Raw genomic sequence first — 11,813 nt, forward strand, 5'->3', positions numbered from 1 at the left:
AAGGTGAAAGATAAAAGATATGGAGAGTGTGGGCCTTCCCGGTGGCGGTGGCGTAGTGGGTTAAAGCACTGCACTAAAAAGCTAAAAGCCACTTCCGCATGAGTTCGATTCCCGCCTGCCCCAGAGGTGACCACATGGCGTGGCAGACCTCTCCTGACCCGCCCACTGCTCCCCTCAGCAGTGTACTTGGTAGATCTGCCTGTTCTGCTCCCCACTCTGTCTCTGGTGAAGCCTCTCGCTGCCCCTGAGCCTCTGGCCTGTACTCCAGTTCTGTATGCACAAATAAATAATAAATCTTTTAAAAAATATATGGAGATTGAGCCCTTTGTGGGGTCTCCTGTCCCTTTCAGATTCTATTCAAAATCAACAAACCTAGGCTCACAAGGAGTGAGCCCCTCCCATTAAGGAGAGGTCTATATCAGGCAGTCTCTGCACCAGCCCAGGGAGCAGTCTTCTGACCACCTGTGACTGTGCAGGTGCTTCTTCCCACCCACTCTCTCCTTCTGCAGGGCAGCAGCCTCCTGCCTGCCAGTGACCTGTACCATGCTGGAACCTCTCTGCACTGACCTCCTCCGTGGAGGCTGCACTCCTAAGGCCACCTGCCTGCAACCATGCAGGCCTCTCTCTACAAACCTGTCCCATCGGGGCAGCTCTTCCTGCCAGCTTGTGACTATGCAAGTGTCCTTTCTTTTCTTTTCTTTTTTTTTTTTTTAATAAATCTGCTCTTTAAATAGAACCGAGTCTCTGTCTCATGGAGAAACTCTTCTGGGAACTTGCTGCACGTCGCTGAAAAGGGAGCTCTGATGAAACATTTCCCAGGGTGAACACAAGGACCCGGCACTAACCCCCCCCCCCCCAAAAAAAAACCCGACATCATCACAATCTAGCTTTAAGAAAGGCGTCCTGGGGGAGGAAAATAAGCAAAGGCCTGGAGAGAGACAGTTTGAGCATTCTGGGAAAAGCCTGGGAGGAGAACCTTAGCTCACCAGACCGAATACATGGAAGAGGGGATGTCAACCATGGCTTATTGTATAGTATGGATTCTAGCCTTCCCGATTACTACTGTCACTGCCAATTTAAAATTTGGAGTTAAAAATATACCTTTAAATAATATTAACGAGAGGCAATCAAGTCAGGTGGATGGTGCGGTCATGACCAAGTTGTGCAAGCAATGTGCCCTGTTTGAGAACACATAAACTCCTAATTGGGAGAAGTGGGAATTTTCTGGCCTCTGTCCTGGAGAGACATGGGAGGAACGAAGAAAGCTCATTACACAAGATAACTCCCTATCTAGGTTCTGGCCATGTTGTGCCACTAATTTACTGTCTTGGCCTCTCAATCTGCAGAATAAAAGATGGCTCAATCCCATCCCTTGCACCTGCAGTCCTAATGAATTGCTGAAACTTAATCAAGGAGGCTCCAAGAAACCGGCCGCAGGAAAGTCCACGGCCGGTCCCACCGCCCCAGCCCCGGCGCCCCAGCCAGCCTCAGGCTGCCCGGGCTCCGCCCCCCGCGGAAGCCCGGACCGACCACGTGCGCGCCAGGGGCCACGTGACCCCGAGTCACGGGACCGCGTGCGACCCGCCATGGCGTTGGCGCCCTGCGGGTCATCGCCTGCAGCTGGCGCCCGGTTCTTCTGCACCGCGGGTCGCGGCCTGGAGCCCTTCCTGATGCGGGAGGTGCGGGCCCGGCTGGAGGCCACGCAGGTGAGTCGGCCTAGCTGCACCCCAGGGAGGGCGGGGGCGCCCGCGCCCGCGCCCCTGCCGGTACCAGCTCCGTCCCACCGCCGCCGGGGTCCATCCAGACCCGGGAAAGCCGCGAGCCCTCCCGGCTCGCAGCCCCCACCCACCCGGCGACGGCCCCGCCCTCGGAGATCTACTGCCGGACTGAACCGCCTATCGTTTTCTCCTGCACCGCTGTTAACCCACCGCTGTCACGCTGAAGTCTCCCCCTCCCCCCAGGGAGTTGAAGCAGGTCCTTTTTTAGATTCTTTAACAGTATTTGATTGTGCCTGTAATTAGAATCAGACCTCTCGGACTGAGAGTACCTTCGCCACCCTTTAAAAGCACGAATAACCTTCGGGTTTAGTTGCTTGCACTGTGAGTTTGCTGACAGCGATGGCACTCACCTAAAATTGTTGGAGGGATTAAACCACGGAGGGTGTGGAGACTACACCCTAAATACACAGTCACTAGGAAAAAAGTGTACTCCTGGAGGCCTCCTAATCCAATTTCAGGAGGAAGTTAATTTATCTGTTGATTTCAGCGACATGAATAAGGTTTGGAAAATTTGAAGTTCTGGAACTTCCTGAACAGTATTTTTAAGATTTTTTTTTTCATTTATTTATGAATACTAAATCGGGGTACAGGCCAGAGGTGCAGGGGCAGTGAGAGGATTCATCAGGGACAAAAGTGGGGAGCAGAACAGGCAGATCAATGAAGTAGACTGCTGAGGGGAGCAGTGGGCGAGACAAGAGAGGTCTGCTGCTCCATGTGGGTCACCTCCGGGGCAGGTGATCAAACTGGCACCAAATCGGCTGTGGACCAGCTTGCAGTGCAGCGATTTAACCCAGTGCCCCACCAGGGAGGGCCCTGAACAGTATCTTAATGGAGTCAGCTGTGATGTGATACTGGAAAAGAAAGCTTACTAAGTGAAAGTGGCCACTCCATTCTGGTAGTCCCCTAGTGCTGGCCCAGGGGAATTTCAGCAGTAAAGGGTGGATAAAATGAGGGGTAAAAAGTGTCATGAAAAACAGCATCAGTCTTAATAAATGTCATGCCATTTGTGGTTTGGGTCATAGGATGTAGCTGGGAAGCCAGGAAACCAGGATGTAGCTAGTTTAAGAAGCAACTACATAATAATAACTACTGACATTGACTAATCATTTAATATATGTCAGGTACTACAGATTCTTAAGTCCTTACTCTATGCACAACCCTATAAGGTAGCTTCTACATTTAGCAGAAAATGAGCACATGTAACTCCAAAAATTACTTCAAGTCACACATCCAGAAAATGGTAGAACTGGCATTTGTACCCACTGGAGTTTGCAAAACCAGGCATGAGAATAAAATCATGCTTAACCCGGCAGACTGGCAGCAGGCCATAGTTCCTTAACTGCTGTGTAGCCATGATATAATGGTGCACTGATACTGTTTTAAATATTCACTTAGTCTTTGATGTATCTGAAAAATGCATTTGATATAATCTGGGTAGGTAGGAATATTAGAAAAAACGCCCCCTCTCCTTGTTATTTGTCTTCTCTAGAAACAGAAATGACAGAGTAGTGGTAGTGATCAGTATAGCAAGAAAACTCAAATATTGGGGAAAACTTCTTGGCAGTGAGAGTCACTAAATTCCAAGAGATTTGGGAATTTCCATATTTTGATCTTGTAAATTTTAAGTGTGGATATGCCTGGAAATGGAATCAGAACAAATAAGCTCTGAAATTCCCATTACTCTGATTCTCCAATTTTGCAAACTTAAATCAATCACGAGGTATTAATGATAGCATCTAATGTCTGTTTAGCACTTAAAACATTTCAGATACTTTATGTAGATGATATGATTTAATCCTCAAAGAATTCTATGTAGTAGGTTTTAATCTCCATTTTACAAAGAAATAGAGATGATGCTCTAAGGTAGAGCAGATCTTGTAGTTTCAAAGCTATGTGCTTTACCACTGCGCTCGTCACCACGGGAAACTGCCCTGAAACACTGGATTTTGGTTATTTCTGTACGTGGGGTAAAAAGTGTGTGGGGGTTGTAGAGTCACAAAGCAGGTTCAGTTCTTATGTCTTCCATTATTAAAGTAGTGTTCCATTACTAAATGTTGAGCAAAGTACTTACACTTCTGAGCCTCACTTTCCTTGAATATAAGAAAACAGCGTAAGTCCAGAAGTGTCCATCCACCTTTTCACAAATGGCAAAGTTTTTTCATAACCGCATAGTTTTCCTTTGTGTGTATTTACTGCTTTAACTGTCCTCATCAGGCACTTGGGCTGTTTCCATATCTTGGCTATTGCAAAGTAAGCATAAGGGTGATGTATCTTTTTAAATCAGTGCTCTCCTAGCTTAAGGACTGTTTTTATAGCTTCATCTATGTAAGATAATAATGACTTTTAGAAAATACAAACGACTGTATCACACCTAGAAAGCAGTAACTCCTTATCATCAAGTCATGTAGTCAGTGATTCAAGTAAGGGCCAAGCATTATGACTGATGCTTTTTTACTTCCATGGATTTATGGATTTCCTTGGCTACCCTTGTTTAACTGCATTAAGCTGAGTTCTTTGTTCCCTAGTCTAGCAAGGGCCAGCAGAATTTTTCTGTAAAGGTCCAGGTGGTGAATATTTTAGGCTTTGTGGATCACTTTGTAGTTTGCTGTATTTTCTTTGTTGTTTGCACTAAAATTCATTTCTCTACTTCCTTAAAATACTACCTGTCATCATGAAGAATAAGTTGTTGAAGTGTTTTATATATGATTATTTGCTTCTCACAGTGACCGTTTTACATCTTAGAAACTGCTTCTGATTACATGCTTATTACATGTGAAAGGCATGTAGGCCTTGTGTTAATTTTTAAATAAGGAGAGTATTTAGTATTTGGGTTTTCACTGTTGCCTACTTAGAGTTTCTTCAGCAGATATTGTCAAACTAGCACGGCAACAGCAGAAATGATCATTCCAAATACTTAATTAGACCATGTTGGATTAAAAAGAAAAAATATCGGGATTCAAGTTCCCATGGGATGGGCTGTAACTAGATTCTCCAAACTTCCTGGTTCCTCAGTTCTAAAAGATGACTTAGGACCCTGCTAGTCAACCTGTGACTGCTACTAGTGGGAGAATTCCAGGACAATCCTGCATCATCCACTCATTCTGCAGTTTCTGAATTTAGGGGGTTGATTTGACCCAAATGGCATAGGATTCCATGGAGTCCCATTTGCTACACGTCCTGAGACTCCCTGTGAGTAAGTGCCCTATATTCTCCTTTCTCCTGTTTTTACCACCTATCTAGCCTGCCTCCAAAGCGACCGATGCATGTGTATTTCTTGCTTCTATCCATTTTCTAGCTCCCACAATCAAGTGTCTCATTATTTGTACCTCAGTAATCTCCTTCTCCTTCTAGCCTCATATTCTGTACTCGGTCTTTTATGCCACTTCCAAAGTAATTTTTTTTTTTTGACTGCTAATTCAGTGCTGTCACAGTTTTCTTCAGAAAGCTATAATGGCACCGTTACCATCTGTGGGACTCCAGATTTCATGACCGTTTATCAAGCTGGCCTGAGCTCCGCCATCGTCCACTTGACACAGTCAGTCAGCTTACCACAGCACAGGTTGCAGACCCATTCAGTGTACTGCCAGCAGGCTTCCTCGCTCACCTCTGCGTGTCGCCTTTGTCACAGTAGAATCCCTCATCCCAGACCTCCCAGGAGGCCTCCTTGGGACTTTTGCTAATAATACCTTTCACAATCAAGTACTTATTATACCGTCAGCTTGTTAATTAAAATTTCTTAGATTTCTTGAGTTTAACTCAGTGTCTTATGTACATGCTGCATTTTTGGGCCCTCCCTGGTGGCACAACAGGTTAGGATGCAGCACTGCAAGCTGGCCACAGCAGCTTCAGTGCAAGTTCAATCCCTGGCCCGGGAGGCGACCCACATGGCACAGCAGACCGCTCCTGTCTCGCCCACTGCTCCCCTCAGCAGTGTACTTCGTCGATCTGCCTGTTCTGTCCCCCAATCTGTCTCTGGTGAATCCTCACCGCCCCTGCACCTCTTGCCTGTACTCCAGTTCTGTATGCATAAATAAGTAAATCTTTAAAATAAATAAATTTTGCATTTTAGTTTATATGTCAGTATGTCTTTTTTACATTATTCATTTTAGTATATGTGCAATATGATTCCTCAGACCACAAGGTAGATGTTCAATTTGTTTTTCCTATCTCTAGGTTGAATATCTTTCAGGAAAAGTTTTTTTCACCACTTGTTCTGACTTGAATATGCTGAAAAAATTAAAATCTGCAGAACGATTATTTTTGCTGATTACAAAGCAGTTTCCACTTACTGTCACTTCTGCAAGTAAAGGTATGGTGTATGCCTGTTGCTTTACCTACCCACAGGATAGATAGATACACTGTACTCTTCACCTGTAGCCATTTCACATTTTGAAGTTCTTATCTGTAGGGTCATTAATTATGTGTTTTTCTGTATTTCCTGATTTTATTATTACCTAATTTTAGTAGAGCATGTCTCTTCTCTGCAGTGTGCTGCCTGTGTTCAATCAGACACCTTCTATCTATATCTTTGTGCTGAATTGTGCTTATTTACATTTAGAGGCATGAAATAATTCAGAATTCATTATTTTCATAAATTGGCCAAAACTGTCACCTTATAAATTTTAAAGGGTATAACTGGAAAATACTACATAATTGTTTCCTGTTTTGAGAACTTTTAATGTTTTGAACAAACATATGCCCATTTATTAGAGTTAAAGGGAGCTTAAGGGATTTCCTGTGCACTTCCCAATTTTATAAATGTGACACTAAAATAATTTAACAACCAAAATGGGTCAGAATGTATTGGGTTAGAGTCATATAATCATGCAGTCTAATCAGCTATCTCAAAAATACAAGTTGTAAGAAATTAAGACAGCAGAAAAGATGGTTTTAGAGGGAATATTAAGGTTTTTGTATTTTTAAAAAAGATTTGTTTATCCATGCATACAAGAATGGGGCACAGGCCAGAGGTGCAGGGGTGAGAGGACTCACCAGGGACAGCTGGGAACAGAACAGGTAGACTGACCAAAATATACTGCTGAGGGGAGCAGTGGGCAGGAAGGAGAGTTCAGCACATCAAGGTTTTCCTATTGAGAGGTCAGTGTAATTTCATCTCAGTATTCCACACACGCACTCATCTTTGAAAAACTACAGTGATTACTCTTGGGTTATTTTGATAATCCATGTTCTTCAAGAAAGACTCAATATTGTTGGCCACGCTAGCATGCTCGCAGTCCTTAAGTTATTTACATCTGAAGTGTTCCTTTTTAGAAAACTTGTTTTATGATGTATGCTACTCTTGCCTGGTCTAAAATAGTCCCGAGGTCAGTAACTATTTCTGGGCTTTCTGTTTTGCAATTTATCCAATACTTTTTTTAACTTAACTTTTTAGCATGATCAGTCTTATTTCAAAACTGACACAATCCTCTAGGGTTCATGAATACCTTGAAGATATACATATATAATTATAGAACAAATGATCTTGCTAGGGTATATGATAATTCTATATGGATTTTAACAATATTGATTAAGTATGGAACATAACAATGAGTAGTTCTATGTTAACTAATATATATATTAGAACTAATATATAATTGAAAGTGAAGTCAGTGTTCATGTAGTAATTTTCTTCACATTAAAGAGCATTTTTTATTTTTTAAATATTTATTACATCTTTTATTTTTCTACAATGTATGATTTCCCCATGAAATTCCCACCACTATTGCTTCTTGTGTTCTTCCCACTCCTGTCCTGATCTTTCTCCCTCCTTCTCTCCTATAGAATGTCTCTTATTTTTTTCCCCCTGGTACATTATTTGGTTCCTTTACATTCCTCCTATAAGTGAAAGCATTCAATCTTTCTCTTTCTGACTTATTTCATTAGGCATAATCCCTTCCAGTTCCATCCATGCTGCTGTGAAGAGCATGAATTTATCCCTTTTGATTGCTGAGTAATATTCCATTGCATGAATATACCTAGTCTTTTTGATCCAGTCTATTTTGGGGCATTTGGGTTGTTTCACTAGCCTATTGTAAACTATGTTTATTCTGCAGTAAACATAGGAGTGCAGGTATCCTTTTGATTTAATGTTTTTGCGCCCGTTGGGTAGATTCCTAGGCGTGGAATTGCTAGATCATATGGAAGTTCCATTTTTAGTAGTTTAAGGAACTTTCACACTGCTTTCCAAGTGATTGGACCAGTTTGCATTCCTACCAGTAGTATGGGAGAGTTGCTTTTTCTCCACATCCTCGCCAACATTTGTTGTTGCTGGTTTTTTAAATATGTGGCATTGTCACTGGTGTGAGATGATATCTCATTGTGGTTTTGACTTGTATTTCCCTGATTACAAGTGAATGTAGCAATTTAATAAAACTTATTAAAATAAAATTTAAAGCAATGTAATCAGACTTACCAAGAAATAAAGATAATGGACTTTGGGGTATGATAAATTTTATATAGACTGCTGCCTTAACCCTCCAATATAGGATAAACTGAGATTTTATTCATTTAGGAAAAATATTCAATGAAATACAAAAACTTATACATGATGACCCAGAAAGTTGGTTGAATGCCATTTCCATTTGGAAAAATCTTGAAGTTGATACAAAAAAGGAAAAATTTCCTCAAAGAGATGCTAACCCATTAAAAAGAAAAGTGGGAGACAATGACGTCATCATTGCTAAGAAATTTAAAACAGGACAAACGCAAGAAATAAAGGAGAACAAAGAATGCCACCTGGAAAAAGAAGTAAAAGAAACACTGGAGCAAGAAGACTTTATCACGAAAAGAGAACCATTTCAGGAAGAATTTCAGAATGATGGAGCCAAAGTAGCTAATAACCAGAGTGACTTGACTTTCAGAGTTTCTTGTCGATGCAGTGGAGCTATTGCAAAGACCTTTACTGCACAGGTACGCTCACTTTCTAAAGGGGGCACCCCATTTTCTCAAAAAATACTCTTCATATCTTAAATGAGTCCTTTCACAGCCTAGATCCAGACAGGTAACTAGACCTAACCTCATATACTCTCTTTAAAAATGTTTTCCTTTTTGATTCTATAGTAAATGCTTAAAAGGAAGACAATGCCATTCCACATCCTTTTACTTTGTCCCTTAAAGTTTGCTCACACTCAGGGGTACTCTTTGCATTTGGAAACCCTAATATCCGGGGTCCTACACACTCTAATTCTGTTTAGTACAGTTTGGTGGTACTTAGTGGCTGCTCTGCCCCAGGCCCTAGGTGTGTGACTGTCACCAAGACCCAGACTGCAAGCACACAAATGCACTGGCAGTCTCAACTATGGAGAGCGCAAAGCCCACAGTTTTCCTCACAAAACATTGTCAGTTGACTCTTAGAAAGTTCAGTGTAATGAAAGGCACAGTTTGGGGTAGGTTGGCCAACCTTGAAATCAGGGACCTGAAATTTGTGTCTAATGCTACTTGTCTGGTCATTTTTAAACAGAAAGCGTTGGGGTTTCTAAGATAGTCAACCTGTTTCCTAACACCCAGAATGACCGTGTCTGTCATATCATAGCATGGTTATTTCTTGTATCTAAAATTCCAAGGGTAGAAGGGTCACATGAGCAGGTGTTAATGCTATAAACATGATGGGTGGTGGAAGAGGTAAAATGCAACCTTGCTGCCTTGAAAAGAAAATGCTTTAGTGTCATCTTTTAATATTATAACCCTTAGTTACCACCAGACTATCTGACTGGATTTTTCTATGGCCTCTTAGTCTTGCTTACATTTAAACTTAAAATTTTTCATTTTTGTATTCTTTTCTATAATTTACTGCTTATGCAGGAGATGGGAAGAGTAATTGGAGTTGCTCTTATGAAACAGTTTGGATGGAAAGCAGATTTGAGGACTCCGAGTATAGAGGTACTGAAATTTCATTTTATTTTTTACACCTATGGCTTAATTCTTTAAAAAACAATGTCAGCTCTTCTTATTTTACTTTTCAGTTTTGCTTTAGAGTCTTTAAAAGCATGTCTGCATGGACCTAGCAGTGTTTCTCTTTAGCAGCAGAATAGGACAGACAATTTTGCTAGTCATTTTTACTGTGCAAATGCATCCATATAAGATATTGCAGAAGGAAATTGTCTTGTCACAGTTGAACTGAAAAAAAATTATTATAAGGTTCAGAGATGCTCTCTATACTCACTATAATATCTAAAAAGTCTCTAAGAAATTTCCAGCATTAAAAAAATGCTCAAAATGCAACACTGTGTTAATAGTGGTTTGTTAGGTTTGTTTTTTTTCCTCCATTAAAATGATCGAATCATTAGTTTTGTTTAGAACAAAGTAAGACATAAGCGGAAGTATTCTAACAGGTACTAGGCCTATAAAAGATATTCTGCTATTTTTTAAAAACTATTATTGGGTAATTTACAGGATTCTTTCATCATAAATTTATTGTCAGAGGGCTTTAAATGAAGGACTACCTGGCCAAATCAGAACATTTCATGTTGTGTTATTTTAAAATTTTGTATTTAGCATTTCTCACTTTCAAAAAGTAGTTTATGCTTAGTGGACTGCAATGAAGATTGTGGGTGCTTTGGTGGTGAGTGCTGTGGTAACATACATTGTAGAGGTGTGAACCTGTACCCCTAGTTACACAGTGTTGTAAATTAACATTACCTCTAAAATATAATTTTTATCAACAAAAACAATAAAAAGTAACTTATGTTATAAGTAGATACCCTTTGTTGCTTTCATGCAAGGTATTTTACTGAAGGATTTTTTTTGACATGAGGATGTCATTTCCTTTCACTGCCTCGCTTCCGTGTCTTTTCTCTCTCTCTCTCCTGGTGTCCTCATCTTAATTCCATCTCACTGGCTCACAATTACAGTTTTCTCAGAGTTTAGGTCATAAATGAATACAGCTAATTTAATTCCTAGTAGCCATTTAGTGCAGTTCTTAGTAGCTATTATTGTGTAGAAATAATAAACACAGAAATGACAACACTGAAATCACATACTAAAATGTATGAGCAAAACTGACAATAAAATCTTTACAAATCTTGTTTTGCAAAACTAATAGAAAAAAGTTATAGAAGACACTATTCTTTGTATTTGGTATAGAACAAGCAGTATCTCATACCTAGGTAAATTTAAAATAAAGAGGAATTATTAGTCTCAATAACTCTGCTAAAATATTTTTTAAAATTGTAACATTCAATTCTGCTAATCAAGGGATTAAAATGACTAAGTGGAGCTCATTTCAGATCATTCTTAGTGAAAATTTACCAATACTGAAATAATTTTGATTATACTTATATTAAAAATAATCTTAGTGTAAAAATATCAAGAATCAATGACTCCTAAGGTCAAACAACAGTTAAGATACTCCATAATCTCATCGGACTGTAAAAGTTATATTCTGACCTTTAAACTTTATGTGAGCTACTAATTATAACCACAATTACAACAATTTCTTCGGTTTGACCTAACAGAAGAAAGGGGAGGAAGAAACTCGCCCACAGAGACAAGGGAAATAGTTTGCTACCATGTATTTGATCTGTAGAAGGTTTTCTGTTACCCTGAAAGTATGTGTAATTTTAAATAATGTGGCCTCAAGTTTTATTTGAGGTTAGAATTAGTTTGGGTTTAGGAAGCAGTCTCTAACCCCAAATGCTGAAGAATCTGAATCATTTATGTAATTCAGTGAACTCTGAGAAGAAAATTGATCTTGAGTTCTTTATGAAGTGATTCTCCATATAACCTGTATACCAAATTGACCTCAGAGTTTTTCTATGAAATATATTTAAAATTCGCTTTGCTTCTGCTCAAGAAAATAGGACTTTTTTTTCTAATTGACCTAAAAAGCATTGGAATTTTTTATTAAAATATAGGGCCCTCCCTGATGGCACAGTGGGTTAGGACGCAGCACTGCAAGCTGGCCGCAGCAGCTTCAGTGAGAGTTCGGTCCCAGGTCCTGGAGGTGACCCACATGGTGCAGCAGACCTCTCCTGTCTCACCTGCTGCTCCCCTCAGAGTGTACTTCATCAATCTGCCTGTTCTGCTCCCCACTCTGTC

General features: G+C 40.5%; 1 protein-coding gene across 1 annotated transcript in view; it reads left to right on the plus strand.

Moving 5' to 3' along the window:
- Positions 1-1,586: 1,586 nt before the first annotated feature.
- THUMPD2 (THUMP domain containing 2) overlaps positions 1,587-11,813 on the plus strand; it is a 29,982-nt gene continuing 19,755 nt past the window's right edge. The window contains exons 1-4 of the mRNA XM_012727297.1: positions 1,587-1,706; positions 5,952-6,087; positions 8,290-8,687; positions 9,579-9,656. Coding sequence (XP_012582751.1) covers positions 1,587-1,706; positions 5,952-6,087; positions 8,290-8,687; positions 9,579-9,656 — 732 coding nt within the window. The remainder of the gene's footprint in view (positions 1,707-5,951; positions 6,088-8,289; positions 8,688-9,578; positions 9,657-11,813) is intronic.

Source organism: Condylura cristata, unplaced genomic scaffold (genome assembly GCF_000260355.1).
Source record: "Condylura cristata isolate star-nosed mole 26May11 unplaced genomic scaffold, ConCri1.0 scaffold00020, whole genome shotgun sequence".
Taxonomy (NCBI): Eukaryota; Metazoa; Chordata; class Mammalia; order Eulipotyphla; family Talpidae; genus Condylura; species Condylura cristata.